Source organism: Myotis daubentonii, chromosome X (genome assembly GCF_963259705.1).
Source record: "Myotis daubentonii chromosome X, mMyoDau2.1, whole genome shotgun sequence".
NCBI classification, from domain to species: domain Eukaryota; kingdom Metazoa; phylum Chordata; class Mammalia; order Chiroptera; family Vespertilionidae; genus Myotis; species Myotis daubentonii.
Window position 1 is genome coordinate 128822974 of NC_081861.1, and position 20622 is coordinate 128843595.

The following is a 20622-nucleotide window of genomic DNA, read 5'->3' on the forward strand; positions in this document are numbered from 1 at the left end:
ATAGAGAGGTTAAATAACTTGTTCAAGATGAAATAGCTGGTAAAATCTGTGTGTCTTAGAGAGGATTCCTACTTAATACTAATTCACTCTTACTGCTAAATGATATCACAAAAGGGGAGATAAGGTTATTTGTTCCATTGTTATATCCCTAGTACCAAGAAAATGCATTGCACACAGTACTAAGCATTTTTGATGAATATTGAATTTATTGTGGCTGGAGTAAATTATGAATATTAGTAATAATATAGGGCTCACCCCCCTGCAGTTTTGCTTTCTGTGGTTTGTATCATCTCACATTATCACAAGAAGAAGGGTAAAAACACTATAATAAGGTATTTAGAGAGAGAGAGACCATTCACATAACTTTTATTACAGTATATTCTTATAATTATTCTATTTTATTAGTAGTTATTGTTGTTAATCTCTTTCTATGCCTAATTTATAAATAAAATTTTATCATAGATATGTATATGTAGGAAAAACATAGTATATGTAGGATTTGGTACTGTTTGCATTTCCAGCATCCACTGAGGGTCTTGGAATATATCCACCATTTAAAGTGGGGTGGGGGGGACTACAGTTCCTCCAATATTCAAGGCACATTGAAGACTACAAAGATAACCAAGACACAACCCTTGCCCCCCAGCACTTGCATACCAGTTAATTAAGCAGACACATATATGAGTAACCATAAATAGAAGGAACAGGGTAGTGAGTGCTGGTCTAGAAATTCAAAGTAAGGTCAGTAGGATAATGGATGAAGTGAGAGAGAGTTCCAGCAGTTGGCATCTAGGATATTTTCATGGAAGGCACACAGTTTGGGTTCATCCCTCATGGTTGAATATGTCTTGGTAACTGGCAACTGGAGTGCCCCTGAGCTTAATTTGATCTGTTTGAGGAGCTTCATTTTTAAAGCATTTGGGGGTCACCTTTCTAAGTATTCCACTCTACATCTAGAGGATGTAACCAATGTGGATCTGACCTCCAGGTATATCTAGGAAATTCCTGTTTTGATTAAGTATGTGATGTGAAGTCTTTCTTTCTAACAAAAATAAAATATAAAGATAATATTATTGAGTCTTTAATTTTCTATGCAGTTTTCCCTTCTTCTGTATAATTGGGGAGCCCAGGTGATTAACAAAAGGAATAAGTGATATTGTTTGAGAATCTTTGGAGCAGGTGATGAAAGTAAAGAATGAGTCCTACAGGGTTAAAGCCAGAGCTATTTAGCATGAGCCAGATTTAGAGATTGTCTTTACGGAGGCACTAGATTATCTTTCATAGAGGTGAAAGGAGTGTTTTATACAAGACTGAGGTGAGTTTCTGGACAAAGTTGGGTTTGTTCTCTAACTCCCCTTATTAGACACTGTCTGTACCCCTGATTGTTTCGTGGTTGAATAGTAAGTATCAGGATATCAGAGCCTCAAGAGCCAATTCTTGTCATTCTAGTTAACATTCCTATGTAGAGGCTTATAGGGAAAGAGGAGTGTGTATACCCCTAAGTCTTTTTTTAAAGTGTGGTAAAATATACATAACAAAATTTACCATTGTAATTATTTTTAAGCGTATAGCACATTCACATTGTTGTGCAACCATCACTACCATCCATCTCCAGACTCCTTTTATCTTGCAAAACTAAATATGTGCCCAACAACTCCCCATTCCCCCAACCCCAGCACCTGGCAACCACCATTCCACTTTCTGCCTCTATGAATCTGACTACTCTAGATAACTCCCATAAATGGAATAATACAGTATTTGTCCTTTTGTGACTGGCACACTTCACTTAGCATTGTATCCTCAAGGTTAATCCATGTGATACCTTGTGTCAGAATTTTCTTTTTCTTAAAGGCTGAATAATATTTCATTGTATGCCCTAGCCTTTTAAGCAGCAGTTTTACTTGAAAACAAAACAGCAAAACATGGCTCCAAATATTAGCTCTTTTCTGATTAAACTATTTCATTTCTCCTTTTTACTCTGAAGGACAGAAAAGCTTCTCTGGAAATTTCTTTTGGGGAAGAAATTTCCCATTTTTGTTTCTAGGCTAAGATATTTTTGGAGACATATTTGACTAAAGTATTTACTTTAAATTTGTCAGATTAGAAAGATGCTTTTTCATATGTCAGGAGTTTCTTATGTGTCTCTGTTTTTTAAAAAAATATTTTTGTTTTCGAATAGTAGATTGGTGTTTTAACAGTAAGCTAACTGTTCAAAACTACCACAGGCCTACTATTTTTTCACTGAATGCCATAACAGCAGTACCAGAGCACTGATAAACACACTACTATGATCCTTCACATGCAGATTGATTCTCTACAGTGCTTCCCTGAGCCCCTGCATCTGGCTCGTTTGCCTTTCTGGTCAGGGTCTGAACTTAATGTTCTTCTTTGCACATCATTGGCTTTCAATCCATATGTAGAATGCATATGTATACTCAAGAACCTAACAGAGTTTGGGGTATTTTCCATCCATATTAAAACCAATTCACAATTGCCAATTTATCCCTGGAGTAACTGTGAAGTATGGATAGGTCCACAGTCTAAATATATTTCTTAGTTTCACTGCCTCAGCTGGATTATTTTGTCAACCTCTTAATTATCTTCTTGATTTTTGTAAATTTTTTCTTCTTTTCTCCTCCCAGTGCCACCAGCTCATTGGTCTTAATGTCACAAATTTGATCATGCTACACCTCTACTTATTACCAGTTGTCTTTAAGTTAAAGCACAAACTATAACATTAGCCCCAGCTTACCCTGCTGGCCATCTGGCCCAAGCCAGTCTCTCTCCCTTCACCCCAGACTATGATCCCCACCACCACCCCATTCTGTGCTGAAAAACCCCCATTCCTTGCACAAATTCTCACCTTTGCTCCTGCTTTTGTTTAGCTAGGATACCCTTTCCACCATTCTCTATTTGGCCAATTCCTACCCATCTTTCAGAATTTAAGTCAAGCCTTGTCATTGCTATAAGGCTTATTTTCCATGTAGAATTGTTAATGGCTCCTTTTTTCCTCTTCTGTACACATCTTGAGTATAGTGTTTTCCCCTTTGCACTACATTGCTCTGTTAATCGGTCTAACTCTGCTGCTAAATGTTGAACTCATTAAAGATCCAGAATTCTGCCCATCTAATCTTTGTATGCCCAGCCTCCAGCATAGATCATGGCTCATGGTAGTTCCAGAAAATAATGCTGGAAGGAAGGAAGGAAGGAAGGAAGGAAGGAAGGAAGGAAGGAAGGAAGGAAGGAAAGAAGGAAAGAAGGAAGGAAGGAAGGAGTTGTGTTTTACTCTGGCATATCTTGTGTTGTTATGAAATAGTTTAAGCTAGACCAACCAAAGGCAAGTGAGTTGGCAATTGCTATGTAAATTTCTTAGGGAAGAAAAGTCTTCCATTAGAGTGCACAGGCACTCCATTGTAAAGAGGCTCCTTTGTGCTAGTTCTCACTGGCTGTTACATGAGCAGGCTCACTATGTTTCTGCTCTGCTCCTATGACTCCCTACTTAGCACCAGAAAACTTTCCCTAATACCATCAGTCATAGGTGTTCATGTAAGGAGTGTGTAACAATAAATATAAAAGGTTTATAGTGGGTTTTAATAGCAATTTGTGTATCTTTTTGAGATATGGTAAAAAATAAAAGCTGAAAAGTTGAGGATATGGTCATATATAAATACTGTTTTGCCCCTCCTTCCATCACTGTGTTCTGTAGCCTATACCTCTCCATATCCTCTATATGACCAGGATTTGGGATAACCATGCTGAATGGTTGGGCACACTTTCCGGTGATGTTCAAGATCCTCCTGCCTTTTCCTCTGCTTCCCTGCTTCATATGGGGGAAAAAAAAACACAATAAATCTGCACTGAATAGAAAGGAAAGATGTACCATCAGATCCTGGTCTAGAAAAGGGAATGCCTTCAAAAAGCTATTTTTATCTCATATTTTACCAGTGGTTTGAAAAGTCAACTCTTGTGTTTGGCTTTGTATGAGCACTTGAGTAATGTCTACATAGAGTTTCTCAGAAGATCACTCTCTTCTAGAATAGCTGTCTGAAAGCCTGGTCTACCAAGAGAGAGCCTCACCAATGCAGGGAGCTCTCGCCTCCCCCCACCCCCACCCCCCACTGCACAGCAAACCTGGTTGTCTCTGTGATTCAAGCATTGTGTGTAGTATTCTTGGAGAGGAGACTTTCAGAAATAGGACTTAAACTTCCTTCTACTTAGCATTGCCCTATAATTAGAAACTTTTTTTACACTCAAAGGAGTTTGCATCTGAATTAGAATAAAGTCAAAGGAGTGATTTTATACTTGATATGAGCAGGATCCTGGCTCAGGCTTCAGCAGTCACAAAGAGAAAGACATATTAGTCATTAGGGAACTGGATTCCACTGGACACGAATTCAGTGCTTGTCTTTCCTACAAGCATTAGCTTCTTCATTTTGGCATAGAAAAACAAATACTTGCTACAATAACTGAAATCATATGAGGTTTATCTGTCCTGATGCTGTATTACCAGATCTTTTAGAGCTAGGAGTGTATATGATGCTCCTACTACACACACACACACACACACACACACACACACACACACACACCCAAACCCACAAATTTTATTGAGTACTTTTGTCAAGAGACCTAAAACAGGAGAGGTACTTCTGGTATTAAATATTCAAAGGAATTAATTTTTTGAATAATTGATTTTTAAAAACCAGGTTTTAAATGGAGATTAGGATGTGGTAGGAGAGACACAAGTTGACAGCAGCCTGGAGATCACTGTGTATTGAAGTAGATTGATAGCAACAGTCTATTTGTAGAGCTTTCAGCCTCATACTTCCACTCCCAGACCAAACAGTGGCTTCTGAGTTGGGGGACAGGCAGACCAGAGTTACGTGGATGTGGGTACTAGGAAGTCTTTAGCCACAGCACAGAAGAGAAGAGCAGAGCCTGAGAATCTGTTTCTTTAGATGCCATATGGTACAATGGACCTGTTTGCAGATCTCTTAAAAGGTGAAAGAGCTCTATCCTGAGCAATATTCACATAGTCCCTAATTACAGGGCCAGTGCTTGTCCTGGATAAGCCATTTTCCTTAGAGCACCCAGCAGGCAAAAACTCGGAACTCTGCCGAGGAAGCCAAAAGTAGAGATCCCGAATCCTCTTCCACAGCCACTGCAAGCCCCACATCCTCCTTTGCTGCCTGCAAGATGGATGAGAGATGTGTGGATATGATTCCCCACTTTTTCTGTTCACTTTGGCCTGCATCATAACTGACCTTCAATTATACATGACCTATGTGCATACTGAAACTAGACATTGCTTTCATAATGCATGCCCTTTAAAAGTTGGGGTCCTGTTCATTTCATTTCAACTGACAAAAGATGTTTCCAGAGGTAGGGGAAGCTAGAAGCCTGGTGGGAAAGCAGTACTTCAATGCCCCTTGTCTTTGTTCTTGTATTTAGCAGAAGAGCAGGTGATAGAGGTTCTTGAGTGGGGTATTTGGAAAAGTGTCAGGTGTTAGGGTGAACTCAAGGACGGTAGATCAGGACAGTAGTTAGTGTCCTGTAGTGTGTGTGAAAATCTTCTACAATGAAGGCCAATAAAAGGAAACAGTGAAGGAACAGCAGGGTGTGACTTTCCCTGAAGGTTAGTACAGTCATGGGGATCTGGCCGCTTGACCTTTGAGGTAGTTTGAGCCAGAAAGGCTAGATACGGCCTTACATTTTTGGTTCAAAACCATCTTTCTTGCTGTTTGTCCATCTGTTCCATTCATCCTTTCAGTACTCCTTTTGTGAAGGGTCTCATGGCCACCTATGCTCTCCTCTTTCTGTCCTGTTATCAGGGTTCTCTCCAGTGAGTCTTCAGTTGATTATTCAAGAAGTTTTACTCTGTTTTAGTGGTAATTCCAGTTTGGTCCTGGGAGCGTGTCTGTACAGCATCCACCTACTCCCAATCCCCTTCTTGTCATGATGTGAGATAATACAGTGCCAGACCTACTCCTGAATCTGTGTAACCACCCCTTACTTGTAGTAAATGGCTTGGTGTCACTTGTTTTAGGAGATCCTTGTGAAGTCTTTGTATAGGGTCAATGTTTTCTGGAGCAATACTTCTCAGGACCAGCTGCATTGAATAACCCCCTGCCTTGGTGCCGACCAATCAATCCCTCACTTTTAAAAAAATCTCAGTGATATTGTCATATTATCTGTTCTACTAAACTCCATTTTCTCCCTGAACTGACTCATTTAGTAGCAATGAGACATTCTTATGCCAGTTATGAATAGAGAAGGTAGGAAGAAGGTGGAAAGAGAGAGAGAAGAGAGAAGAAGAGTGAAAGAGATATTTTATAATTTATGTAGGTCTGAGAATAGGCACCCAAGTTGTTAATCCAAGAAAAGGTATTTGGTTAGCATTACTAGAATCTCTCCTACATTTAGGTTGGTAGATCTCAAACTTAAGTGTGCATCAGAATCCCCTGGAGGGTGTGTTCATACAGAGATTGCTGGGCACCATCCCCAGAGTTTCTGATTGAGAAAGCCTGGGGCAGGGCCTGGGAATTGGCTTTACTAACAAGATCCCGGGTGAAGCTGGTGTCACTGGTTTGGGAACCATACTTCTTTGGGTCTAGAGAAAAGAGAAACATCTGAATAACCCATATCTCTGGGACACCTGGAGGACCTGGCTGAGAGGGGAGGACTTGCCTTACTCTAGACCTTTAGTCATGGCACATGAAGAGACACAGAATTAAGGTCCAGCACCCTTGGGAGGTGAGTACAGTATCAGCTTCACCATCACCCCTTTCACCAGATCCACACAGAGGCCAGTGTTCTGCATTATCTGAAATAGTGAGAAAAAGGAATAGAGCAAACTTTGCTATCTTGTGTCTTTATGCACAGAAGTAAGTGAATTTAACTGGTGCTTTCCTTGATTTGATATCTGTTAGCTTGGACGGACTGGTAAACCAGGACATTAGAGATGATGGGCAACACTTCGTCTGTTACCAAATAAGGGGAAATTATAAGAATATACAGCCTTTGAAGGCTTGTCTAAAGGAAGGTATTTGCTGTAAAGCCCAAACCATTGGCTATCTCTCTCTTTTTTTCCTGGAAGGTCAGGATTGGACATAGTGTTTTAATGATTTTCTCTCTCCCCTGTCAGTAGTAACTTAAGTATTAATTATTCTGTTCTTATTGCTAATGCTTTAACAATAGTGATGCTTTATTCTGGTCCCCAAAAGGGAAAAAAAAAACAAGGAGATTGATGAGGATGTTGTTGGAAGGTGAAAAGGAATGCGAATGACACTGAGAGCATCTATTTTTTTCTGTCAATTCCTGATATTTAAAGATAATTCTGAGATCAGTTTTTCATCAAATATGACCTTATAGCCAAATAACATCAAGCTTTTCTCCTCTTTGATGTTTCCTTGAAATCACAAGATGTTATTAGTTTGAGTACTTAGCAGCAGTTGAGGGATGGCATAATATTTTGCATTTCATTTTTTAGTCTAATATAGAAAGCCCTGCAGCACTAAATAAAAATGTCACCGTGTAAAATGTAAAGGCTTTCTGTCACAAATGTCTTAAAAAATTCATGAGGGACTGAAGATTTGATTTATCTTATCCTCTTTCTTTGATTTATTCATATTTAATGTTAGTTTCAACACTTGAAGCATGAAGATATTTTTCAAATTAAAAACTGTGGTGAATCAGTTATATTTGAAGAAACATTCCACTGTGCTGGTTTTTGAATTATGCAGTTCATTCCTCCTAATGTGTCCAAGGTGAAGATATGTTTGGTTTTCCCAGTGGCCAGAATTCTCACTGGGGAAAGCCTTCATCGTTAGGGGGGTTGATTCACCCAGCTCCTTGGTTTTGACAGCTGTTTCCCTGGTATCAATAGCCATTTTCCTTGGGCTAGAAAGGGATGCAGTAAGGCACAGTTGCCCTGGACACTCTGACTTCTGCCTGTCCTTCCACCCACCTATCTGTTTGTCCTTAATCCCATTCTTCTTTCTTTCTCTCTCTCTCTTTTAATATTTTTATTGATTTCAGAGAGGAAGGGAGAGGGAGAGAGAGATAGAAACATCAATGGTGAGAGCGAATCACTAATTGACTGCCTCCTGCACGCCCCACACTGGGGATTGAGCCCGCAACCCAGGCATGTGCCCCGACCAGGAATCAAACCGTGACCTCCTGGTTCCTAGGTTGATGCTCAACCACTGAGCCATGCTGGCTGGGCTTCTTTCTCTATTTTTGTTCATTCCCTCTTACTACCATTCTTATTCTTCCTCTCTGTAGATACTTTTGAGCACTTCCTCTGGGCTAGATGCTGTGCCACCATAGATCTAGTCAACTTCTCATAAAATGAGGGGAAATGTACTTATTTTCTCTGCTAAATATAATAAACCTTTCAATAAGAACACCAAGAAAGAATGGGGAAAAAGATACTCAAATGGCCTCTTTACCTGATTTTCCCACTTGTTTGTCACTGAGGTTCAGACCAATACACAGAACAGCACAAAGCTTGTGTGCTGTTTTCAGAACCAGTTGTGAGCATTTCGTCATTATGATCTAGATTTTATTCCTTTGTGTAATGGAGCGAATCATCTTGATAAATAGAATCATCTTTTTCTTTCTCAGACTATTGGAAAGAAGTTACCTCCAGCTACAGCAACTCAAGACTCATCAAAAACAGAAATGGACAGCAGGACAAAGAGTGAGTTTCCTAATTTACCAATTTTACATTTGAAAGCAGCTAAGGGTTTTTAAATAATTGAAATGCTTTTGATAAAAGCCTCACGTAATCTTAATGGCTTTTTTCAACACATCAGGAAAAATGCATATAAATGTATCTCATTGGGTCCCAACGGTAGGATGGGCACAGTTAGATTCAGAGCTCTTGGGGGTAGAGGTGTCTCCTTTAAGAAACATGGTTCTGTCCTGCCTTGTGTATCTCGCCCATGTGCAGAGTCAGGGCTTATCCATATCTACCCAGAGCATTGTAGCTAGTTCCAGAGGCAGAGAGATTTAAGAGAATGGCAACTTAAGCAATTTAGGGGTTCTCAGATGTTCAAGTCAGAGAGGTCTTATCTTTGATCATAATCACTCAGCCAACACTCCCAAACCTTGACTTCCTGCCAGCATTCTCAGCACATCTCTGCTTGAATCCCTCTAGATACAAATGTCGCTCTTCTTCTATTGAGTGAGATATGCTCTTCCTGTGATTTCCCCCCCACGGGTTATAGTCTCTGGGTCTATATTGATATTTGCCCATTTTCTTTCTAACAGTTCTTTATGTATTTGAGAACAATTGTCTCTCCAGAACCTTCCCAAAGGTCAGTATTCCCAATTCTAGAGTTGCCAGATAAAATACTAGTACAGGATGCCTGGTTACATTTGAATTTTAGATAAACAATGACTAATTTGGGGGTTATAAGTATGTACCATGCAATATTTGTTGTTTATCTGAAATTCAAATGTAATTGGGCATCCTGTGTTTGTATTTGCTAAATCAGGCAACTCTCCATTTCCTTAGTCACTCCTCTCATGACTGGGCATTCTGAATGTGTTCTAGTGTGTCTTTTCCCAGAAACAAGTACTTCAATTCCTTCTAGGGATTTTACTTTGTTTTGTTTTATTCAGCTTCAGATTTTCTTATGAGGATAATGTGGACAGACTACTAATCTAGTTTGGACAGCCAAAGATTGAGAAAAAATTATATATATATATATATATATATATATATATATATATATATATACACACACACACACACACACACATACATACATATATATATTGTGATTAATGTATGAGCAAGTATAGATTTGTTCTTTTAGAATATCAGGAACTCCTTTTGCAGTGCAAAACAGGTAGTTTTGAGAGCAAATAAGGGATACTGCCTTAGACATAAAATCAATTTATGGGATCTGCTAAGCAAAATATGGTGGTTTTGATAAATAACTTCATGATGATATAGATGCAGATGCTAGAGCTCTTCCTTAATGTTTAAGGTTCAAATGAACTTACATGCCTTCCACCTGTTAATGGTACAGTCAGACTCTGGATAATAGAGTAATGCTGTAATCCAGCAGTTCTCAAATTTAAGTGTGCTCACAATCACTTGGAGATCTGGGCCCCACCCCCCACTCCCAGGTTGCTGGGCCCCACCTCTAGAATTTTTGAGTCAGTAGATCTGGCATGGGGCCTGAAAATTTGCTTTTCTAACAAATTCCCAGGTGCTACTGCTTCCTGGTCTAGGGCCCGCACTTTGAGAACCACTGTTCTAAGCTTACAAGTGTTCCTAAGGAGAAACTGGCCCTGCATTTATTCATGCAGGTTATAGGCTTATCTTACTAAACATACTTTTAGGACCTAAAATCTTTGAGATTCTTTAAGTCCTGAATTTTTTTTCAAGAATTGACAGTTAAACCATTTCAGAAACATTGCTCTTTTTTTTATTGATTTTTTACAGAGAGGAAGGGAGAGGGATAGAGAGTTAGAAACATCTATGAGAGAGAAACATCCATCAGCTGCCTCCTGCACACCCCCTACTGGGGATGTGCCTGCAACCAAGGTACATGCCCTTAACCGGAATCAAACCTGGGACTCCAGTCCACAGGCCGATGCTCTAGCCACTGAGCCAAACTGGTCAGGGCCAGAAACATTGCTCTTGTTGGACAGTAGCCCATCTTTCTTTCCATTTAACTGCTCATTTTGTTGCTATGACTATTAACAAGTTTATAGATGATCAAGGTTACTAGGAAAGTTGCTTGGGTGGATAGAGGGGGAAGTAGTCAGGAAAAAGGAAAAGGGGACATGCAGCAAACCCCAAAAGCAATTGGAATGTGGTCCCCTGGGACTGGCTACATGTGACAACCAGGGACGGGCCTTCACCTACCTAACTCGTGTTTGCAGAAATAATAATCTGAGAAGCAGAGAATTTTTTTTGTAATGGAAAAAAAGTTTTAATAGACGTGAAAGAGAATTTCCCTGTAGATTGTTAAATGCTGTCCAGACTAAATAGGACCTTGATTGACTTATGGGTTATTTGGGGGGAAAGTTGAGCAGGAAGGACCCGAAGATTTGGCACAAAACAGGACAATCTGCAGGGCATGCTTAAGTGACTAAATCTCGGGTCCCAACAACTGGCCGTAGGATAAAAAGCATGTCCTTGATACTTAATCTTTGCCCTTTGTAATGTCTGTAGGCAGGAGGCTACATCTTTTTGGAAGGATTAGGTAGGGAGGGGGTTAGCTGTGTTTTGGAGTAGTGCTGGCCAATAGAAATACTATGTGAACCACATACATGATTTTACATTTTCTAGTTACCACATTTTAAAAAATAAAAAGGAAACTGGTACACTTAATTTAAATATAATGTATTTAACTCAATATCCCAAAAGTTGTCATTTCAATATGTAACATATATAAAATTATTAAATGATAAATTTTCATTCTTTTTCATACGAGTCTTCATAATCCAGTGTGTATTTTACATGTATAGCACATCTCAACTCAGAGTAGCCACATTTTAAGTGCTCAGTAGCCACGTGTGCCTAGTGGCCACCATTTGGATGGTGTAGGTTGAGAGTTATTCTGGGACCTAAGATGGGCTTCCTGGCCCTGAATGTTAGCACAGTTTCAAATACTCAGCTCCTTTAAGCATGTGGGAGAGTTGTGGCTCTCTAGCCCATGCCTTGTTCAGTCCTACAGATAACGTTTTGTTGTTGTTGTTAATCCTCACCTGAAGATATTTTCCATTTATTTTTTTAGAGAGAGTGAAAGGGAGGGGGAAAGACAGAGAGAGAGAGAGAGAAACATCAATGTGAGAGAAACACATCGATTGTCTGCCTCCTGGAATTGAACCTGTGACCCTTCAGGCCAACGCTCTAGCCACTGAACCAAACTGGCCAGGGCCAAATATCTCTCTCTCTTTTTTACTTAAATCTTCACTTGAGGATATTTTTCCATTGGTTTTTAGAGAGTGGAAGAGAGAGGGAAAGACAGAGAGAAACATCAATGTGAGAGAAACACATCAATTGGTTGCCTTCTGCACATGTTCTGACCAGGGCCTGGGCCAGGCAGGATCCTGCAACCAATGTGCATGCCCTTGACCAGAATTGAACCTGGGACCCTTTGGTCCACAGGCCAATGCTCTATCCACTGAGCTAAACATCTCTTAATTATGTCCACTTGGCTCTCTGGAAGCATCATGGTGGGGGGGATGGATTATTAATGAAGAGGGGTTTTACGGAGGCTGGGTTGTGTGTTTTGGCCAAGAGTCAGAAAGCACACTTTCTAGGAAAAACTCTGTTATTAGCTGTGCTGTCCTGGGCACATAATTTTATTTCATTGTCTGTTTTGTTTGTGAAGTCAGAGGCTTGAACTTCTAGAAAGAACCCCCAAGATTCCTCTCAGCATCTGCATCCTCTGATTCAATTCCAAAAGTGTTACGATTCAGAGGGAAAGGTTTCTGCATTCAGAGAATTGAGCAGCCGGAGGGGAGAGACAAAAGGAAGATCTGAACAATTTGGGAGGAACATGAGATGATGTCATTGGGCATAGGTGTAAAATATTCCTGTAAGAGAGTAGGTCAGGAAGGAGAATTATCACTGTCAGCGAAGCCTTGACGGATGTGTATTGGCCAACATTTTTCATCTACCCTGAGCAGGAATTTCTGCAGTTTAATCTCACCCCTCACATACACTCTGGCTTTCATTTAGAGAGCAAATTCTGGGGTAATTATTCTTCCATAATGTCCATGAGGTACCCTAGTCCACTAAAAAGCCCTCTCCATTAGAAACTTTTGTTGCTTCTGGATTTTGAGGCAACACCCATGTTCAGATGGAAGGACACAGTGTGCTGACCAACAACTAGAAATGACCATGAGCTTGGGAGCAGTGCATTCTCCTTCCTTCTGGTTGGAAGACAAACATATGTCAAAAATTGCCCAGCAGTACAGAGGAGAGAAGCTCCCTCCTACACAGCTGTCTCCTTAGCATGCTAAATACAAACTCCCATCAGGACCAAGAGTTATGATGATTCAAAAAATGTTCATGTCAATTGGTATTTTCTAAGTGAAAGTGAAACTCAGCTGATCAGGATTTATTTGAACAGCTAACATCATCTCCCCTTCCCCAATAAAGCTTTTATGATATTAAAATTCATCTGAAACACATGCTGGGGAACAGATTGTCATGATTTTCATAACAAGAGGAAAACTGTCTAAATATTCATAAGTAAAGTGCCCCAAGGTTCCTCCAGCTCACCACATCTGGAATTTCTCTCTTCCTTACTGCAAGTGATGCAGATTTGTGACCTCTGTGGGCTAAAGAAAAGCTCAGAGAAAGGACTATTTAGCATCTTTCTGAACAAACAGTTCAATCTTAGACATTCAGAAGACCAGTTGAGCAGGTGCATTAGAAAAAAGAGAATCTTGGACAGGTTTTGTACAAAGGCAGATCAGGCTTCTGAATAAATGATTGAGGGGCAAAGGCTAAACCTTCCTGCCTAACCTCCCCTGCCTAACTTCATCACAGGACACCATACCACCTTTCTAATCACCTTGTTCATTGACTTGCTTCATTGAATTGTCCGCTGTGATAGTGACACGTGGTGCCTTGTGGGTTTCATTGGTCCCTCAAGGTGGGGGCTGTGGCTTCTACTTGATATCCCCACCTTATAGCCTAGAAAAATGCCATGGACTCAGTGGCCACATAACAAATGGTGGTTGAACAAATGAAGAATTAGAAATGATTTAGTTTACAAGTTTCCTATCCCCTCTCCTCTCCCCTCCCCCCTTCCCTCTCCCCTGTCCTCTCCCCTCCTTTCTCCTCCCTTCTCCACTTCCTTCCCCTCCTCTTCTCTTCTCTCTTCCTCCCTCCCTTCCTCTCTGTCTAAAATCAATAAACATGTTGTCAGGTGAAGATTACAAAAAAAGGAGAAAGCAGGCTTATTAGGACCCTTTCCATCTGTACCCTGTGCTTGGGAGAAATACGATTTCCCATGTTCACTTTGCAGCTGGCAGGATCTGCGTTTGTGGCCTCAGCCTGACGAATGGCTAGGCAGGTTTTTACTTTCTCAGACTGAGCTAATTTTTGCTTTCTCACCACGTTTAAATAGGAAAAAAATGGTCAGCTCCCTTATGTTGGCTTTTCCAACATTACCTGGGAACTCTTATTTTCTTTTCTTCCAGGACAGGTGTTTTTGTTCACTTACCTTCCCCAAAGCCCACTCATATTTGAGCACATCCAATTGGAAATGTGTTTCCTACCCAGCACTTTAGTGCCTCCCATACCTGATATGTACTAAAGGCTCCGTGTCTCAGGGGTCTCCCCTCTCTCTAGGAGGCACCTCTCACCAAGGGCCCCCAACACAGACCTTGCTGTCCAGATTCGGAGTGGGGGGGTCTTCCTGCAAAGGTGCCCAGCATGCCCGTGCTGCTGAAGACCTCTGGATTCCAAATACAGGCCTCTTGGAGGAGAAAGCTAGCTCCTTTGTGTTATCCCTGGATTTCCTTCCTCCCAAAGACTCAGAGCTTCTCTTCACCTGAGCAGGAGAAGGTGCCATTGAGAACAGCTGTGATCTGTTCTGTACTAGAGAACAGAAAGGCTTGTCAGATACCTTTCTTTTAAAACATGTTTCTCTTTTTAAAGTGAGAGAATAAAAGGTGTCAATTCATTTGAAAGTCACATTCCCAGCAGGATCCAAGACCAGAGGTGGTCTTGTGATTTGGGTCATAGTCAGCTTTTTCATGGGGGAAGGTGTTCATAAAATAGTGATGTAGGCATTGTGTTTTGCTTCCCTGTCTGGATTTAAGTGTAGACTAGGGCTTCTCTACGTTGGCACTGTTAACATTTGGACCAGTACATTCTTTGTTGTGGGGCTATCCTGTATTCATTTTAAGATGTTTAGCAGCATCTCGGCTTCACCCACTGGATGTCAATAACATTTTCTACCTCCTCTTCCCCAGTGACAACCACAAATGTCTCCAAGCATTGTCAGTGTCCTCTGGGGAGCAAACTCGATCTCCAGTTTCCAACCACTGGTGTAGACTATAGTAAGCCCCCCAAGGGCACTACTGCAGCTCTGCCACTGAGCTCACTATGGACAATAAGATCATATATATTGAATGAATGACAAACCTAATGTCCATTCCATCCCTCCCCACTAGCTCTGGATCCTCCCACTCTGACTGAGGACTGGACTTCCCATCTAAATCAATCACACAGCACCCCAGCCCCAACAGCACCACCAAACTGGCCCACACTCCATATCCTCAATTGTTTTGCTCCTTTCTAGCATCGAATCTTTGCTGATACTCATGGCTAGATCAGTGGCTCTCACAGTGTGGTCACTGGACCGCCAGCAGACGCACTTGGGGACTTGGTAGAGATGCAAATCCCCAGCCCTGGGGAATTAGAAAACTTGGGGGTTCTGTTTTTATAAGTCCTATACCTAGGGCTGATGCTCATTCAGGTGTGAGGACCACTGCCCTAGACCAGTGGTTGGCAAACTGTGGCTCGTGAGCCACATGTGGCTTTTTGGCCCCTTGAGTGTGGCTCTTCCACAAAATACCAACTTCTGCACATGGGCCATGAAGTTTCAATCGCACTGTATGTGCGCGCCCGCACGTGGTATTTTGTGGAAGAGCCACACTCAAGGGGCCAAAGAGCCACATGTGGCTCGTGAGCCGCTGTTTGCCGACCACTGCCCTAGACTAGTTTTTCTTAAGCTTCCATGCAGAGGACAATCACCAGGGTGCTTGTGATTCCTGCTTCCACCTCAGACCTGTTGATTGGGATCCCCAGGGAAGGGGCCTGGGAAGGCATAGAACAGTGGTTTTCAACCTTCTGGTCCTTTAAATACAGTTCCTCATGTGACCCAACCATAAAATTATTTTCGTTGCTACTTCATAACTGTAATGTTGCTACTGTTATGAATCGTCATGTAAATATCTGATATGCAGGATGGTCTTAGGTGACCCCTGTGAAAGGGTAGCTCAACTGCCAAAGGGGTCGCGACCCACAGGTTGAGAACCGCTGGCATAGAAGGAACAGGTGCCCCAAATCAACCTTGTCATCAGGAATGGTTGGGAACCCCAACTCCTATTCCTCCACTCAAAGTCCCAGATTGTTGCCCAGAGCCCAGTGACATTTTACTCCTCCAAGAAGGTACTCTTTTGGTAAATGATTTCCTCATTTCTGATACTCTGATGCTTTAAGCTGCATGCATTGCTCTCATCCTTTCTTCACTGTTGCCTTGTCAAGAGCTCTGTGTCTACATGCCTCATTTCTTCTCCTTGATTATAAGCTGCTTGAGAACCAGATACTAGTCTTATTTAACTCAGTCTCTTTTCCCAGAACATGAAGAAGTCTACACCCTTATTGCAATTTCAAAAGACAAAAAATCAGGAAAATTAAAAGGTTTTATCACTTGGGTGATAAAATTTGTCCTGGACCAACATGCATCTATATGTAGTGTTTGTTTGTTTGTTTATTTATTTATTTATTTATTTATTTATTTATTTATTTATTCATTCATTCATTCATTCATTCATTCATTCCACTTGGGATGACAAATCATTAATTTCTTGCAGACTTTTAATGTATTTGATGGTTGGTTGCAGCCCCAGGCCCCAGGTGAAGATGTTATATATTAACTAGAGACCTGGTGCATGGATTCATGCACTGGTGGGGGGCGTGGTCTGCAGGGATTGGTCCGCTGTGGGAGCGCACTGAGTACCAGGTGGCTGCTCCTGCATTGAGCGTCTGCTCTCTGGTGGTCAGTGTGCATCATAGCGACGATCAACTGGTCGTTCTGGTTGTCCCACCATTCGGTCGCTGTGCTTTTATATATAGATAGATATAGATATAGATGGTGTGTGTAAAATATTCCCTTTCTGAAATCAGAAAAATCCTGTCTCCAGGGCTTCTGGATAAAGGATTATGAACTCAGATAATATTTGTCAGTTCAATGAAAGAATTTCAGATTTTGATGGTGGTGAACATAGACACCACAGAGCTTGTTACTTTTGTTCTGATAATCGAGAAGAAAAGAGTTCTAGGTGTGACCTATTACTTTCTACCTCTGGAAGGCTTCCTACCAGACTCTGTGACACATGGGTTTTTTTATCTTCATGTCCTGATATTAAGCCCAGAGAATTGTCCTGGATTTAATTTTATTTCCTTGGTGTGAGTGTATATATTCAGCCTGCTGATATGTTTATTCTGTTTGTTTTGCTTTTATTTTTTTAAGCTGAGGGTATTTTTTAAGTTTGTTTGTTTGTTTGTTTGTTTGTTTTTATATGAACAGTTTATAAAACCAGCTAAAGGGAGTCATGGGATGTGAGCATGTGAGTTCAGTTCCGTAAACAGTCTGTTTTTAATCTCATGTAAATTTCTAGAAGTTTAGAGATTGAAATAATGTGTTGGGGGGGGGTTAGTGTGACTCATGGACTTCTTGGTGGTTTTAATCAAACATGTTTCTGTAATTGGAAGCCAGTAATCAATTAGTACAGGGATTCTTGATCTGGAACTAGGCAAGGGTTTCAGGGTCCTTAAACCTCTGATATTGTACACATTTTCTCTACACTTTTGAATGTGTCTATGTTTTTCCCTTTTTCTAGAAAGAGAGAGTGATTTCTTTTTATCAGATTCTTAAAAGGACTCTAAGACAAAAAAAAAAAAAAAAAAGAGCCTAAGAACTGGCCCAGGTTTTCAGTCTATGCTAATTCATTAGTATTTTTTAAATATTTCTAAAGAAAAAAATAGAGACAAAATCATCTTAATCACTGGATAAGTTGTGCCTTTATTTCTATATATGCACATGTGTATTCATTCCTGTTTGATTTTGGATTAATTAAACTCATCTAATTGATGAGTAGCTGAAAAATGTGTGCCTCCCAAAGTTAATTTTATTCCATTCCTCTCCATCTCTGTCTACTACTCATTTAATATTTATCTTTCATGGCCAAAAGGCTTTGGAATTATATTTTTATTTTAAGACATTTCAGCCGAAACTGGTTTGGCTCAGTGGATAGAGCGTCGGCCTGCGGACTGAAGGGTCCCGGGTTCGATTCCGGTCAAGGGCATGTACCTTGGTTGCGGGCACATTCCCAGTGGGTTATGTGCAGGAGGCAGCTAATCGATGTTTCTCTCTCATCGATGTTTCTAACTCTCTATCTCTCTCCCTTCCTCTCTGTAAAAAATCAATAAAATATATTTTTTTAAAAAAAGACATTTCAAATGCCTCCTCTTTTGTGAACTCTTTCCTGAACGTAATCTTGCCTTTCTCCGAAACACCACAACAATATTGCACCATATTGAGTTTGTGCTTATTAATATTTGTTTTTTCTTTCCATCCTTCTTTCCCCCCTTCCCTTTCTCCGGGCATTAGGTTATCACTTCAATGTGAGGATGTAGCAGAGTAGTTGGAGTGACTTGTAGGCCTAAGAACTGACAATATTATTTAAAGGTGGTGACTCAATAAATTTTTGAATTAAAGTATGGAACATCTTCATTCCATATACTATAAAATTAAAATCATGGTTAATCAAAGATTAATACCCTTTTTATATGTTTATTTTTGAGTATTTTAAAACCACTGGTACATCCAAACCAACATAATGATTTTATCTCCCAATACTACTGAATTAGGACCTAAAGGCCTCATAAGTAAAAACAAATTCTTATTTTCTAATATAGCTTAATAAATTAAAATGTGAGGCTAATGGGACCCAGAATAACTAAGACAACAGGTTTCCAACACTGGGATAGGGGAGGTAACTGATAACTTGGAGTCATTGGATGGAAAGCAAAAGCATCTACATAGGAATAAAGTGAGTCCTCTTACTCTTTCCTTCCCTTCTCCTCCCTATCTTATCTAGACCAACCCTAGACCATAGTGTATCTGTATTACAGATTTGATTTTTATTGCCTTTACTTTATATATAACTGTTGGATTGATGTGACATTAAGCATAATAACACATTTCAGTGACATAAATTGTAGTATGGATAATATGTATGTATGTCGCTCCAGGTGATCTTTCTGCAAGAACTAGACTAATTTTAGGGAAATATCTAAGGCTATATATATATATATATATATATATATATATATATATATATAATTGATTTCAGAGAGGAAGGGAGAGGGAGAAAGAGATAGAAACATCAATTAGAGAGAATATTGATCGGCTGCCTCCTGCATGCCCCACACTGGGGATCAAGCCTACAACCCAGGCATGTGCCCTGACCAGGAATCAAACCATGACCTCCTAGTTCAAAGGTAGATGCTCAACTACTGAGCCATGCTGGCCAGGCTCTAAGGCTATTTAAAACCATTAGGACTATTGACTTTGATGTAGGATAATAAATGTCTGTCCCAGTAGACACAAATTCTCTTGAATTTTTCATTCTACATTAGAAAACCCCAGTTTTCTAAGTCTTAATTTCCCAAACACCTTACAAATGTATTTAGTCTTTAGAATTGGTGCTTTTGTGTAAATAGAGATTTCACATCAGACAGACTTTCAAAGGCCTAGAATTCAGGATATACTTGAACTGATTTTGAGTAGCCTTTGTGTCTTTCCCTCTTTGGCAAGGGCTGCTGCGTATCCTCACTGGTGAACAGCCCCATCTATAAACAGGCAGGTTCCCAGAGAGATGCCATGGCATCTGTGTGTGTAAAGAACATTTGGTCAGTATTTGTTGGCTATTTGTGATTGACACATGTTTACATATAAATATATCAACATCAGTCTCTTAAGATGTACCATCATGAGTCTTTTTCATTGTTTTGAGTACCATGTCAGCTTTGTAACATATACAAATACCCTGTTTCTGATTTATCAATGTGTGGAAGGAGATGGTGAGGGCAAAATTTAAGCTTTTTGCTCTTTTGTAGATTATGTCTGCTTATGCAAGGACCCAAACAGTATATAAAATGGTATATTTTCCTGGGACCAAGGAAACCTTTTTGCTTTTCTGCCTGAAATAAGCAAAGCAGTCAATGGCATTTCATGACGTCATATAATTTGTAAGGGGAAAAAATAAAGAGAATAAATATGCATGCGCCCAAAATGAGCAATCTTCAGTAGTTTTCTGAGGGTGACCCTTTATGCAGTGGTTATAGCCTATCTTGTAAGTGTGCTCTTCCCTGAAGTTAATGTGATAGAGACTATCTTCTCCTGGGCCAGCTCATTAGATAAAGCATTTTAAAGGTTGTGTTTTCTTTTCTTCTTACAGCCAAGGATTACTGCAAAGTAATATTTCCATATGAGGCACAGAATGATGATGAATTGACAATCAAAGAAGGAGATATAGTCACTCTCATCAATAAGGTAAACAAAGTTTCCCTCCTGCCTTCTAAACTGTGAACTGCTTTGAGGTATTGACTGGATAGGACAAGCTTTGTTTTTAGCCCTTGAAACTTGAGGTTTTCATGGTCCTGAACTCCTCAGGAAGACTCTTGTGTCTTTTCTCTGGATCAGGCAAAGCCCAGTGTATCTAGGTGAATGAATGAATTTAAAAATCAACTACATTCTGTTTGCCTGAGAGCCAGTTATGGATTTGCATGGCTTGGCAGAAAATGTCTGTCCCACAAAGGCTAACCCAGAAGGTGGCCTGCATGGC

The 20622-nt window shown here is 40.3% G+C and overlaps 1 protein-coding gene across 5 annotated transcripts in view; it reads left to right on the top strand.

Annotated features, from left to right (window-relative positions):
* Positions 1–20622, top strand: part of SH3KBP1 (SH3 domain containing kinase binding protein 1) — a 328918-nt gene that overhangs the window by 220513 nt on the left and 87783 nt on the right. For all 5 annotated transcript variants that reach the window (XM_059680558.1, XM_059680554.1, XM_059680555.1 and 2 more), the window contains 2 exons: positions 8626–8701; positions 20236–20330. In XM_059680558.1, coding sequence (XP_059536541.1) covers positions 8626–8701; positions 20236–20330 — 171 coding nt within the window. The remainder of the gene's footprint in view (positions 1–8625; positions 8702–20235; positions 20331–20622) is intronic.